Source organism: Meleagris gallopavo, chromosome 6, assembly GCF_905368555.1.
Source record: "Meleagris gallopavo chromosome 6, MGAL_WU_HG_1.1, whole genome shotgun sequence".
In the NCBI taxonomy this organism is placed as follows: Eukaryota; Metazoa; Chordata; class Aves; order Galliformes; family Phasianidae; genus Meleagris; species Meleagris gallopavo.
Window position 1 is genome coordinate 24,595,979 of NC_139409.1, and position 15,058 is coordinate 24,611,036.

General features: G+C 39.3%; 1 protein-coding gene across 3 annotated transcripts in view; it reads left to right on the forward strand.

The window, feature by feature from the left end:
• The window catches only part of UMAD1 (UBAP1-MVB12-associated (UMA) domain containing 1), a 70,515-nt gene that overhangs the window by 39,063 nt on the left and 16,394 nt on the right, over positions 1 to 15,058 (forward strand). For all 3 annotated transcript variants that reach the window (XM_085227502.1, XM_085227504.1, XM_085227503.1), the window contains exon 3: positions 13,899 to 13,984. In XM_085227502.1, the coding sequence (XP_085083628.1) occupies positions 13,899 to 13,984 (86 nt within the window). The remainder of the gene's footprint in view (positions 1 to 13,898; positions 13,985 to 15,058) is intronic.

Sequence of the window (15,058 nt, forward strand, 5' to 3'; positions counted from 1 at the left end):
AATAAAAATAAAGAAAGGGAAAAAGAAAAGAAAAGGTTGAGTTTTAACATTTCGTCAACAATTTCATAGTCACAGTTAATAAGTAGCTCGTACTCGGAGCTGGCCAGTTGTGTGTTTCGTGCTGCGCTAAACATTCCTCATATACGTGACCGGTTTGCTATGGAGCTGTGGGTAATTGTACAGACCGGAGCATTCCACTCTTTCCAGACCAGCAATGTCATTCTCTCCCTGCCCTTTCCATAACATTTAGCCTAACTGTTTTTTTTTAAATACTTTTCCCAGCTGTATGAAGGGATCCCTGAAGATGGCAGTCCTTGTGGCAGAGTATTATGTTGCTCCTTGATGTCCTCCTTTGTTTTCAAACACTTTGTCCCATTTTATGTTTCCGATGAGTGCAGTCTCAAGCCTCTTTGATGCTGACTAATTGGGGGGGGGTGGGGAAGACAATGTAAAAGGGTTAATCCGTTACACTGGTATTAATGAGTCAGCTGAATCCCTACCATTCTCTTATTTCTGGTTCACTTAGCACCAATTATCACAAATGACACTTGGTTTCGTGGGGAGCAAGCTGGGAGGATGGTAGGTAGGGCTCTCAGATGAGAGCAGCCTGGGTCTTAGGTTAATGCAGGTAAATATATTCGTGCCATGTGGGCTGAGATAAGAAAATAATCCTGTTTTCCTGCTGGACCCCTGAGAGCGTTGGTAGGGCGGCGATATTTTTAGTTGGCATGTGAAAGGATGGTCGGGTTGTTTTCTGAAGCCAGTTCTCTGTTGTGCTGCTGGGGTTCAGGCTGTGGCTGCGCTCACCTGGCGCTGTACGTTAGAAGTAAGGTGATGAAAGAGCCATTATTTGCATAGCTGGGCAACTCTGTGCAGGGTCTGTGCAACTGGGAGCCCCTGTTTTGAATCTGACATCTCTTGTGACGTATTAACACAGCGGTAATGTTCCTCTGATCTGTCCTGAGATTTTAATTTATGGTTCTGGGAAAGCATTAAAGAGAGATTAATTCCAAGATGTAACGTGTTTTCATTACTTTTGATTGCAACTGAGGAAACTGATCGAAGCTTCAGATGCAGAGAAGGAAGTCATGCTTCTGAGCAATTTGTTGTTACTTTTTACAGTACTTTTTATTAATTTAGAAATAATTTCAAGCAAGGCAAACTCAGAGTCTCTCTTTTATGCATAAAATTGGAAAAAGGTGTAAATCCAAGCAAGCATCTGCTTCTGTTTCCTGCTGTTTGTTGGATCTTCCTGTGATTTAGACAGATTCATATTTGCAGCTCATTCTTTCGCTGCAGACTTTGTTTTATCTTCACTGATGCATAAAAAGAAACACATGTGGGGTGGCAGCAATTTGGGGTGGATCTCTGGTACCTGGAGCAGGATAGAGCATCTCTTGTGCTCTGAAGCACAAATCACTTTAGTGGCTGTAGAAACACTCACAACCCTCATCAGAAGTTGTTGTCAGCGTCTCAGAGCTTTTCTTCTGATTGTAGTCTTCCATGAGAGCTGCCTAGGTTAGGTTTATCCTTTGTGCTGCAGAATCACGGAATTGTAGGGGCTGGAAGGGACGTCCAGAGATCATCGACAAAATCTTCTGCATAGCAGCCCCCTGCAGCGGGCTGCACAGGGAGGCATTCAGGTGGAGAGAATGCTGCAGAAATCATTGCTTACAGGAGTGTTTGAGTGCAGGCACCTTCATTTGGTAGTGGTTCTTCCAATTTAGTCACAGGATGGAATGATGCATCCCTGCATGAGAAGCAGGTGTACGGTTGCCACCTTTTGGGGAAGGCTGTGGGCAGTAGCAGCATGGGGAACCTGGTCTCCTAGCTTCAGTGCCTGTATTACAGCTCCTTTCCAATAAACAAGCCCCCAGTTTGTGCTTATGTACACACCTACATTTTAGCAAGTTCCAAACCATCATTGTCTTCTAACCTCCAGGGTGCTTAGAAAGTGGAGACTGGTTTTAGGCCTTAGTCCCTTATTAATCCCTTGGGGGCAGGACAGTAAAGCAAAGGAATTTTGTCTAACTACAAAAGCTTAATGGTAACAGCAGTGGAATATCTCAAAGACAAAGTCCTGTATGCTATCTTCTCCCATGTCTGACCTTACTCAGAGTTGTTTGGCCAGGAGCGATTTTGAGAGAGGATAATCTGATTTTATGAGGTTGCTGTCTCCCAAAACAAAGGTGCTACGTTTGCTCCAGTGGATTTTCCTTTGCCCAGTTCCAGTGTCCCCTGGGCTTCTTTGTGAACCGTCTCGGTTTCAGAAAAAAAGGTGGGTGGATTTCTGTTGGGTTAGGTCACATCAAGGGCAGGGCCTTCCAGGGAGAGAGAAGAGGAATTCACCTCAGGGGAAGCAAACTGCTTCACATAGCCTCCCAGTCTGTCCCCTTTATCCAGGCAATAAATAAATAAATAAATAAATAAAAGCAAATTATTACATTTTACACAGAAATATTCCTTCTGGAAATTCTCCCCATCTTAGGCTATTTGGGCTGATTTTTTGGCCTCCTAAGGGAAGGCTAGGTCCTTAATCCTGCTGCAAACTCTACAGTCTTGCTGTTTGGCTTTCTGCAATGTTGTGAGTTGTATTCCTTCTGTGTCACTGTTGTGCTCTCCTAATAAAGTGAATTGGCTCAAAGGGGTTGATTGATAGAAAAAAGAAGACATGAGTGAGCTGCTAGATCACCTCCTAATTTCTCATCAGACAGCACTGCTAAGGTACCTGATAGCTGGGACTACTATCAGGAAAACAGCAGATTCAGCCAAAAGTCCTTCTGGACTAGAGAGCTGAACTGATGCCCTGGGAAACTTCTCTGGCTCCAGAATGGATGACCGTTGTGCCAGCCAAGTTGTTCTGACCACATCCACGTATGGGATCTGTCCTGCTACTGGGCTTGCAGGCACCCAGCCTGTGTTCCCCACCTCTTCCTAGAAGGAGACATGAAATCAGTTGTTTTCTGAGCAGAAGCTGTGTTCTTTGGGGGACAAAAGAGTGTCATTTTGTGCTTATGTTCCTGTATTTCTTTTTTCCTTCTATTTTTCATTGCATAAGAATTCTAGGTTCCAAATACAGCATATGTTCCTGAGTAGAGTATGTGTTATTCAGTAACTGCATGATGGAAACTGGATTTGGTATTGTTTTTTGAAAATCATTAATCCACCATAGCAGCTGCCAGTCATACACAAGTGTTCAGGTCTTTGTGACCTAGAATTTCATCTGCTAGTCTTCAGCCGATTGAACAGGATCCAATAGTGCAGCCCTTTGTGTGTGGGCTGGGTTACTTTGTGGGCTTGTCTTATATGTAAGCAGCACAATGATATTGTTGGTCTGTGCTTTTGTGAATACTGAATTCAGAATTTAAATGGCTAGAAACATGGCTAGAAATAGGAAATAATATGATTATGATTGTTCTAGTCTCATCTTTGTAAAATTCTTGATCTTCGGGGTTCATTTCAATGCATCTTAAACAAAATGCATCAAAATTGCAAACCTTCCATACATGTTGGTTGATATTTCACCTAGGGGAGAGGCAGGGCTGCTTCTTTTGGCACATGGAGCTGTGAGCCTGACTCAGCCACATTGTGAAAACTCACCCTGGGGTAGTGATGTTACTGCAGACTGAATGGCACTTCTTCAAACAGTAGCCAAGAGGGAGTTGCTAAAGATGCATAGTTTGTTTTTGTAGGGCGGCCTTGTCTGTTTTTGTTATGCTGGGTTTTGAGATAGGTACTCATTCTATTCTAACTGTGTTGTATGACAACTTTCTGCAGAAAAGTTCCATGTGTTGGGTGTTCCTTCCTGGGAACTTGCCCTTGGGAAGGGATTGATGTACAGCATAGGTATATATGATCACTGCCATCACACAGCATGAGCAATTGATAGTAACAGGGAGCTGTGACCTTTCTTCATTTTTTCCGTTTGTGATAAGAATGCGGTACAAAGCCCTAGCATATTTTTCTTAAATGAAAAAAAAAAAAAAAAAAAGAATATTGCACAATTCTTTTGATTATTTTTTTTCTCTTTGCTTTGTGGGCAGTGTTAGTGTCAGTTTTTTGTGTGCAGGCGAATGTTTTGCTGTTTCATTGAAAACCCATGAGAAAACATAACAGCCAAATCTTTTGATCTATTATCTTTGTAAATGGATATTTTAGTGTGACTTTTTTTTTTTTTTTTAGACTATGTGAACTAAGCTTCTTTGTCATTTCAGAAATTATGGTTTGTCCCTTTTTGTCCACCATAATAGCTCCTACTTTCCTCTTTGCATGATTTTAAGGAATTCTGCTGTGCTTTTTTGTGCCGATGCTTTAAATTATTATAAATTGATGCAACTCTGTGTAATATTGTCATGTAATTGAAAATCCAAGCAGAGGTTAAAAACATTTTAATGCACTGAAGCCATCCATATTAAAAATTTGTGAATATTTGATGCTGTTTGTCTCATTGCCTTTCAAATGAAATAGTATACTGGTAATGTGTTAGAGTGAACATTTCCATGTTGTTTACATACAAGTCAAAGGTAAACAAGAAGTTCCATAGTGTAGTTTCTCCTACAAAGCTGGCTTTAAAATAAAGTTCCTAGAAATACTAAACCAGCTTAAAGCACAGAAGTAATTGGAAAATAACACTTTAATCCAAGTTAATCCACATTATTGACCTACGTGCTCTAAATAAATAAATAAATACATAAAATTATGTTGTCCTTTTAATCATCTGTGAATCTGGTTGTTCATGAGAAAAGTCTGCCCGAAGATTAGCTGCTGTACTGTTTTTGCCTCTTCTGAGGACAAAGTAAATGGATTTATGTTTTATTTTGTGTGGAGACTGCCTAATTCTTAACCTCTTTTGTTGGTTTGCCTTTAGATTTTAGATCTCCTTCCTGAGGCTGAGGTAGTTCAGAAGGTTGTAGCAATAAAATGAAATTAATGTTGTGAACCAAAATTAATATATCAAGGAGCTTTAGAGGCAGAGGTGCCTGAATAATGTCTTCTAATTGCTTTTGGATGGAGGTTTCCCTTCTTTCATGTTCAGAACCATTGTGTAAAACCTTTAGATGTCATAAGCTTGTATTTGCTACTACACAAACTCCAAACAGAGTATTTACGCTTCTTTTTAGAGGAAAACAAAATATGCTATGCTCATAAATACACTGCAAGCACATGTTTGAAATGCAAAAGCAACAGTGGTTGTAACACAAGGTTTTCCCCTTACAACTGCCATTATGTACATAGATTGATCCCAGCAGCAAGGCTGCCTTCTAGAAAATCACTTAGAAAAATGAAGGGTAGGAAACTTCTTGAGCCAGAATTCTGTAAGCTTTGTTGTCTGAAAGGTGTTGAAGAAGAGCTTTGATATTATGACGTAACTTTTGCCATCAGATGTATTAGTGCCTGTGAGTCACGTGTTCACATACAAACTGTATATCAGTGAATCCATATAATCCTAACCCTCAGTTTCTCAAAGAGCTCCTTGAAGATCTCCTAGTCCTTCTATCCCTCTACAATAGCCATAGCTATTTCTCTGCATTATGTAGTGACTTTTGCTTCTTACCCTTCCCGTGTCATCATTTGCAGTGACCAACCACAGCAGTATTTGCTAATTGTGCTGCCAGCAGGCCTAGAAGAATAGAGAGCAATTGGATTCTTCTTCAGCAAGGATATTTGGTCTCATTTTACTGCCCAGCTACAGATGATTATATTTTGCAAAAATCTTATTCTTCTGTGCCACTTTCAGCCATGTTTGACAGTGTTTTTCTTTCTTATCAAGGACAGAAGTTTGGTCATGTAAATCTAATTCCTTAGGAAACCATCTTAAATTTGCAATATTTGTTGATTTGCATTTATGTAGCAACTCTCACATGCAAATATGAGACTATTCTCACTGAAATTTTTGATAGACAAATCATTTTAATACATGCTGGATCTAGTGGTGTGAAGTTTTACAGTGTAACCAAGAGACTGATCGGGGAGTCTACACTGCAGATTTTTACATGCTAGGAGAAGCTCTTCTCTGCTGACCAAGGTGGCTTCCAATACGCTGTTTTCTTCCGACTGGGATGAATGAACCATACCATGAACAAAACAGGAGAAGGCTTCAGCCTCAGGCTGACATGCGGACAGTGAAAAAATCTTAATTTCATTGTGAAAGATGGATCGTTGTTATAAATGTTTCTCTCTAGGTTAGTTGAGCTAATAGCGTGAAAGTAATGCTGTTAAAATGTTTTTAAGGGAAGGTTGCTCACTAGCTCTGTACTCTGAGCTGTGTCATTGTCTTCAGCTAAGTTTGTTGTTGTTACTGTTTCCACATAGCCTTTTACTGCTTGCTCATCAGGAACGAGGAGGTAAAGACTTTCATTGTTCTGAGTTTAAACTTTTTATCATCCTTCCAATCAAAGTAAGAAAATGCAAGAGGGATTGTGTAGATCATGACTTTCATATCCTCATAAAAGGTAAAGATGCAGTTAGGCAAGAGAAATAGAGCAAATAAAGGCAGAGAGTATTATCTTTACTTCTCTCTCTTAGAAAAACAAAAAGGATCCAGGAAGAAACTGTAACCCTAAGAGAGCTTTCAAACTGCTTCTTTTGCAATAGCTGCATACCAGACTATCCATATAACAAAGGTGGATTATAATGAGTCACTACCCAGGAAGCAGATTTGAGAATGAGGTGGAAAGAGATAATATAATTTAAGTCTGAACTTTTCCAAACATCTAAGAAGTTTAAGGGACTTCTTGTTTTATTCTTAGCCTGAAAACAATCTAGTTATTCTACGGGATGATTAAGCTGGTTTAGATGGCCATGGCAGTAAGCTCTTAGTTATTATTCAGTAGTTATTATTCAGTAAGTCTAAACAAAGACTAATTAATTTATAAAACTTTCTTAAAAACAAGAGGGGGAAAAAAAAAGTACATGAAATGGCTTTTTTCCCCCGTAAAGTACGATTCACTTGGGCTTAGAAGGTTGTGTTTGTTTTTATATGAAGAGGAGGGGTTCTATTGACAGAGAAGGTGAATGACAGGGAGGACTGAAGATTCTTTAGTAATTTCAGATTCTGCAGCTGAATATACGTGGAGGTTCAACTATGGCATCTAATCTGTGTGTGCCAGGAAATCAAGTAAAATTTTTTTAGAGACAACGTTCATGAAAAATGTTAGCATATCATAGATATGCTGTGGATTATCTGTAGAGCACTGTGAGTTTGTTTAGCGTGGGATGAGTAGCGAAGAGTTTGGAAGCTCTCCCTTAGGCATGGGCACACATATCCAGATAAGCATGACTGTTGGGCCAAGGTGACTTGAAGGACCTACACTTTGGTGGCGTGGCTGGTGTTTTCAACTTCTTGCTTATAAAGTGATTGAATGCGTTGTAAGCCCTTACTCACATCTGTACTGCACTGGTTGCTTCAGCGCTAAAGATGTATTGGGTAGCAAGACACTGATAATAATCTAAGATAAGGAAGGTGTGGCAGCATATAAAGTAATGAACTCAAGAACAGGATTTCCAAACAGCAGAATGGAAGAGTGAGGGCTGCTGAAAGTGGTGAAGGAATTCAGTGGTTTTGTGGGCTACTTAGAAAGGTTGGTAGGGGCACATAATGGAGAAGGTACTTGTGTGGAAGCATCAAACCAATAAAATGGAATGGGATTGATCCTCAGTGTTTCTTTTTGCTTGGTGTGGAAGTATTGTGATTGCTTTTCCTCTTAATAATTCCACTTAATAATTTGCTTTTGCAAATGCAAAACACTTATGATAATGTTTACCTTGTTACATTTTTCTACCTCCCTTTTCACAAGTTTGAAGAAACTATTTTTTCAGAATCCTCACTCTGCAGTGTTTATATAAATTTTCTTATGATTCATCAGAATAATTACAGAAGATACTGGTAAGTTTTACTCCTGATAAAAGCTTCATTTATAGGTATCTTAATACCCAGATATAAAAGCGCTGTTGAAATTCAGAATAAGGCTGACAAAGATTTACTGTGGGCCTGCTTAGTCTAACACAGACCTGTGCCTTAGCATGGGCTTAGACAGATTTCCTTCTCATTCACCCTTATGCTGCATGAACTCTTAAACTCTTGGTTTGCTGAAAATTGCAGCTGTGGAGAATCTTTTTGCTGATATATTGGATTTTAAGGGGGTATTATTAGCTTGTTGAAATGAAACTGCTGTTGATATGAAAAGCTCTAATATGAAACCAGGATGAGATGATCTGAAACTAAGATGACTTCATTGTTTTGCCAACTATATATATTCTTATGAGTCTACTATGTCTTGGTCATATGCATATAGAAACTGACGAGAATTAATGTAAAGTTTGTATGGCACAAATGCTGTACAAACTGGTAGTTCTGTTTTAAGAAAAGAAAACCACCCATCCGTGTCCCATCTCTCCCACTGAAGAAGACAGCACATGTCTAGTGCCTTATTTGACTGAAGTAGATCAGTGAGTAATATATTAATCTGTAATGGGATGTGTCAAATCACTTACAATTTATTACAGTTTGCTGTACTGTTATACAATACATGATCATTAGCAAATATTTTTAAAGTTCTTTCCTTTGCCTTCTGTTAACAATCCTGGTCCCACAAAATCAGCACAATTTTGTGCTCTGGATATTACCATCTGTGTTCCTTGGAACGACTCCATTACAGTCCACACCTCACTCTGGGCAGGATGTACCTGGAAAATATATCTCACTGATATTCTGGGTTGGCAGCTCAGAACTCTTCTCTGGCTCTAAATGTGGCTTTGGACTTTTCTTGTAAGGATCCACAGCAGTTGAGACGAAGCTTGAGGCTGAAAATAGTGATGAGGAGAATGGCAGCAAAGTGGCATCCATTGCTGGTTGCCTGTCTGCTATATTCACAAAGAAAGGAAGAGGAACTTTTGAATAAATCACTTTGGATGGAGTTAGACTAGAAGCAAACAGATGCTCAAGGAGCTGGAAGCTACAGAATGAGGCAGGAGAAGAGCAATCCTATCAGACCCCTTTGCACAGAAGTGAGGTTGTAGAAGAACCTGAGAGTCATAGGTTCAGAGGAGAGAGGGATTTACAGTACTTAAATACCTTCCCAGAATTGATACCATAACAGTGTTGCATCCATCAATGAACTGAAATTTGACATCCTGTTAGTGACTTAAAATTGCTGTGTCTGTCTCAATGAAGGAGTTTCTGAGTAGGAAAAAGGGCTGAGAAACTGCAGTAAAACCTCTATGCTTTTATACCATCGGCATCTCCTGTTTTCAGATCCTACTAATCCTCTCTTAGAGTTATTTGTCTTTTTATTTCCAACCAGAAGTCAGAATACTATTTGTTCCTGCCATTTTTTAGCTAGGAAAGAAAAAGTGGTGACAAGCAGGAAATATTTAAACTAAGTAGAGTATAATGGAAAATAACAATCTTCATTTTGAAGCTGAAGGTGGAAATTTTTATATTTGGTATCTGATTACTGCTCGCTGTGTTACACATGGTTCACTCTCTTATTGGATTCTTATCCACACCAGGTCAAATGGCAGTCTAAGTTAAAGAAAGCTCTAACATGTATTTACAGTTCTTTTCTCTTTTCTGAGGATGGGATAGACTTTTAAGTGCTGTCTGTTGATCAAGAGGCTACAGAGCGTGAGGATGACAAAATGCTGGGAGAGGAAAGAGTATAAATAGAAACCCCACTTCCTTGTTGAGTAGAAGCCAAACTTGTGGTTGAACCTTTATATACAAGAGTTTCTGAGGTCTGGATAAGCAGCTAAATGCCAATTGTTGAAGATGCCAAAAATTCTGAGATCTGAGGGGGTTGTACATACTGCAGACTAACCTGGGTGTTTCTTTCCTGGTCAACACCTGTCTGCAGTTTGTGGAAAAGAAGAAGGTACTGGTAGAACTTGGGGAATCCAGCACAGAGTGGAAGAAGAACCTGTGTCTGACCTTCGATTGCAACATCATTCATTTGGACCTGAAAGAGGCTTAATACAACCTAAAAACAGCCTCCCAAGGCTGAGAATTGAGTGTCTGGAAAGCAGGATAATTGTCTACTGCTCTCTTTTCAAATTTGAAAATATATTTCCATTGTTCAGTAACATAATATTTTTCAGGAATAAGCATGATTTTTTTCCTGCTAAATTCACCAAGTGATCTCCTGTATGTCACTAATTATGCTGTTGATGTTTAAACCACAGTACATTGCACACAGTATCCTTCATTACTAATGCGTAGATTCTCAAAATAGTACATGATGTATTAAATACATTACTTCAGTTTTTTTAATATGAGTTTTATGACTAAAACTTTGCATAATGCTTTTAAGCCAAAGGATATATGAGCCAGAATCTAATTGTCTTGTAAAATGAATCATTTTGCCTGTTATCTCTTCATTAAAATACAGTTTTAAACTTGCTCTAGTTCAAACAAATTAATTCAAGAAATCTTATTGCCTGTATTTATATGGAGGTTAGGCAGGATGATTACAGTGGTCCCTCTGACCTTATCTATCAAAGTATTTAGCATTCAGTTCTGATGAAAGGCTGGATGGAGAGTGCTGATAGCCCTGCCTACTGAGGTCGTGTGTTCTTGATTTTTTCAGAGCCAGATCTCCATTGCTTAGTTTGGCAAAATTATAATTACATACCTACTTGTATCAGGAATCTGTAAGAGTGTTTTTTCTTTCAGTCAAGGACTATAAACTTTAATTTCTAAGGTGCTCAAAATTACCCATCTTGGTTCCCGCTCCCAGAGGTCTGCTCTCATGGGATGTCTGGGGTTCTCCTTCCTCCACCATCCTAACATCTGGGTAGACAAGAAGAGATTGTAGGGAGAAGGGGAAAACCGGATCAGAGGGAAGCACTTAAGAAACTTTGACTTGCAGTTAAGGAAGAGATTAGAACTGAGGTCAATGGGAAACCAAGGCAAGCTGAACAAAAAAATTGAGGGTGGCAAAACAGGATGGGTTGGTTATGGCAAGCACGATAAGGCTGGGAACTGATAGAGCTAGGAGAGCCTGGGTTTGGGGAGGTATGTGGAAGTTAATTAACCACTTGGGCTAATAGAAATTAGGATGATTAATCTATTTGGATACTTGAGATAGGAACCAAGCAAAGAAGAAATCCAGAAATAGTGTTTTCTCCAGAAAACTGTTCTATTCTCATGGACATTTTAGGTGGTTTAATCTACAGCTGCCTATAACTTCATTAACTCAAGTAATACTCATCTTTATAAATATTTGTGTGTTATGTTTGCAGAACTGTATAACTGAAAATTTGGAAGGATGCTGAGGTTTTCCTATTTGCACTTTTTTTTTTAGCAAGAGATCTGCATTAAAGTTCAGTTTACAAAGTCAGCTTGCATTGTGAAAAACTATATATACTATGAACTTGCCACCTGTGGGAGCTGGATGTCAGAGTTCGAAGTGAAAAGATACTTCTTTTCTCTCCCAGTAAGCTATTCTTGTTCTTTTCTTGTGAACATTTTTACATTTTTGACATTTTGGTCCTGATTTCAAGCTATCATTTATTTTCATCTTAAGGAAGTCTAATCACAGGAAGACGAGTATATTCCAGATAGCATTAGCACATATCAAATTGATCTTTTGTTTCTTTGAGTATAAAAACTTTCAAGCGCTTTCTGAGGATGATCTGTAAGGACAAAGAGAAAAAATTTCCCTTGTAACACTCTTTTGCTGTGTTTATGCATACACCCGACTGTACCCAGTGTGAGTCATCTCACTGATCTCACTTAGCTGTCCCTTTGCTGCTGACCGGCTAACCAGCTCTGCCCTTTCACTCCTGACTAGGCTTTGTCCAGCTAGCTGCAGTCTGCTCACATCTTCACAAAGCTCCATGCAGCCAGCACAAGTTCCCCTGACAAATCCTGATCTCAGGGAGGGGTATCCTGTGTTTATCCTCCTGCATCTTTTATTGAATGTAGGACTGAGAGGGAGCACAAAAGGTCATTCATCCTCCTTGTGTTGGCAGGACTGAAAGCATTCATAACAGATGTTTCTTCAACCTCTTTTGAAAATCCTTCAGAGGTGGACATTCCGCTGCTTCCTCAGGTAGTTGACTCTTAAGCAGCCTTACTTCTGGTGAAGCTGATCTTGCTAAATTTGCTAGTTTGCAAATGTATCAAAATCATCCCTTAGTCTCTCTTTCCTGCACCTGCCGACTATTTTCATGCCTCCTCAAGTTTTTGCAATATTTCATTGCAGGTAGCATTTACAAGGCCACAGCTAGTTTTCCTTTGCAGTCATCTCCTTCATTACATGTAAACTAAAGGTTTGAGAGAGTATATTTTCCCGGCCATTACTTGTATCATGATAGGTGCTTATGAATTTTGTTTTTTTTTGGAGTATTGTGGGGAAGAAATGCAGATGAACTGACTCCTAGTCTCCTTTGTTCTCTTTTTTTCCACTCCTCCCACTCCCTTTCTTTTTTAGAAGAGATGATGTGAATGCGAGTACTTTGGAGTATTTTATATAGAGAATTACTAGTTTACTGAGAAACGTGTTTCAGTTCCAGAAAGGGTTGTGACAAGCTTAGACATTAATGGAGCTAGTATGCATTAGTGACCTACAGTTATTAAAACATATTAAAAGCATACCCAATGACTAAATATCTCTACTTGCTTTTATAAGATATTTTACTAGGTACTGCAGTGTACCCAAGGGCCCTTTGAGGTGTGTGACAGCTTGGTGCAAGGCTGCATGGCCCCAGATACCACCAGCTTTCAGGCTCATTGGGCATGGGCAGAGGCTGGCCGCTGTCCTGATGGGCTCTTCCAGGTGCCCTGCTTCTAGCAAAGCCAAAAGCACAGGCTTAGCAAAGGAGTAAAACTAAAGTAACTTGAACCTTTCATTTAGTTCATTAGAACTGTGGCTGCAGGACTCTTTTTAAGAATGCAGGCTTTCAAAATAGTCTGCTGCAGAAAGCACCATCAGTTCAAATAAAACCAGAATTATGCAGCTGAATCTTTTTCATCTCTCTTAAGTTGTTTCTTACAAACTATTTGCTGAGTAGCAGCAGTAACAGCATAAGGAGATAAACCACAGGATCTTCACAGTTTCTCGTACAGCCTCTCTCAGACAAAGACAATTACAAAAGATAGAGTGAGTGGGTTGGTTTGGGGTTTTTTTTTGATTGGTAGATTTGTTTTACTACCCTTACATTTTTAAGAAAGTTGCTAATGTTACTTCTCTTTCTAATACCACTTAATTACTCTTTCACTAGTTTATTGCTGAGATCTGCTTATCTGAGATTGGCACCAGCTGCAGCTTTTCAAGTAAACTGGTATCTGTGTTGTCAGTGCCATCCTGGGCAGACGTAGCCATGTCCATGCCATGGGAGAAGAGTAGTGGCCAGCCTGTCCTCTCGTAATTTTCCTGGATGGCCAAAACCAGGGATGTGCATATGCTCTGCATATGCTCTGCATATGCTACTTCTCTGTTTTGGCACTCATGCTCAGATATGCAGAGCCTAGGTTGTAAATGAGAATGGAGTGGCCACGCATGTGTCCTGCCTTGACCTGGGCCTGAGACATGACTGACACATGCTCAGCTGTGGCCATTACACCAGATCCTCCCACTGCTGCGTCTCCTCCGCTTGACATGTTGCCACTGTTAGAACTTAATGGTCCTAAAGTCTTCAAAAAGAGAAGCCCTGCTTCCTTTCTTTCTTTTTCTTTGTTTCTCTGTATATTTCACTTTAATTGTTAGACACATATTTACTTGCAGTTTTTGCAGACTGCTTCTCAATGCTTCTGTTCAATGTAAAATGTAAATTTGGCAACAGAGTTTTCCCTTTCTAAAGAAATTGTGCAATTTGATTTTAGGAAGACTCAAGATGTTTTCTTCCTTCCTAAGATGAAGGATTTTAGTGACTTAATAGGTATTTTCTGACTTTGATAGGTGACACAGCTGATGACCAAAATAGAGAGACAAAGGATAAAACTTCAATTCCCGAGACCAGACCAATGTACAACCAGCCTCCACAGGTAGGAGACTGCTACTTTACTCATGCATGAAGAAACTTTGATAGCAGCTCATGTGAGAAGTCTGAACGTGCTGCAGAAGGTTTCAGCATATTCATATATGTTGATTAAGTGCTTACTCAGCCTTTCTTGCCATCCATCATGAAAGAAGCATTATTAAAATTTAGATGCTAATACTATAATGACCACCAATATTGAATGGAAAAGGATGCAGATACAAGGCTGGGCTGTGTGGTTATTGCTGTGTATCTTGTTTTTGTACTTGAGATTTGCAACAATGGAACTGTGGCTAGGGTGTTAATGAATTGTGTACAAGTATTAGTGCAGTGAGCAGAGATGGAAAATGTCAGATGTTTACATAAGTTATTTCCACAGCTACCATTGTAACTTACATGTTGTAAATGTGTGAGTATAATGGACTTTCTTCACTGTGTTTGCTTTCTGTTTCAGTGCTGTATGACTGTAAATACGAACATCCTCTTGTTTAGCTTGTTTATTTAATATTTAATCTATGTATACCTTTCCAAAAGATTTCAGCATATAGCATACACACATTTTTTTCTGCTTTAAAAGTGCTTCTGCAGTGAGCATGAGCCTGTTTTCTGTTGCTACATCATCTTAGATATTTGCAAGATAACATTTCACTTTATTTTGTGGTGTTTTTGTGGCACTTTTTTTTCCCCTTAATCCATTATTTCCCTGTCTCTTTCTCATATCAAAACTAACCATATCTCTCTCTCATCCCAGCGCCACTGTAGCATTTATTACTGCTAAGCTTTTGTAAGCCTTTGGAGTATCAGAGGTGTGTGTGTCACTGTTGCTAATCTAAGATCGGGCAATGCATGTGGGGGTGCACTCTAGAGTCTCATTTTTAATTTTTAATTAAAAACTGTGCCTTATATGGAAATTTTTCATTCACCATCAGTAGTGAAAGCTTTGGCTTTTGATAACACAGGATTATAAATCAGCTAGAGTTAATAGCAAAACTTTAGTCTGATTTCTGAATCCAGGCACATCTGAGCAAGGTGTTCTGCCATTTTGAGGCAGTAAAATGCCATGGTATTGTGGTTACTGGTT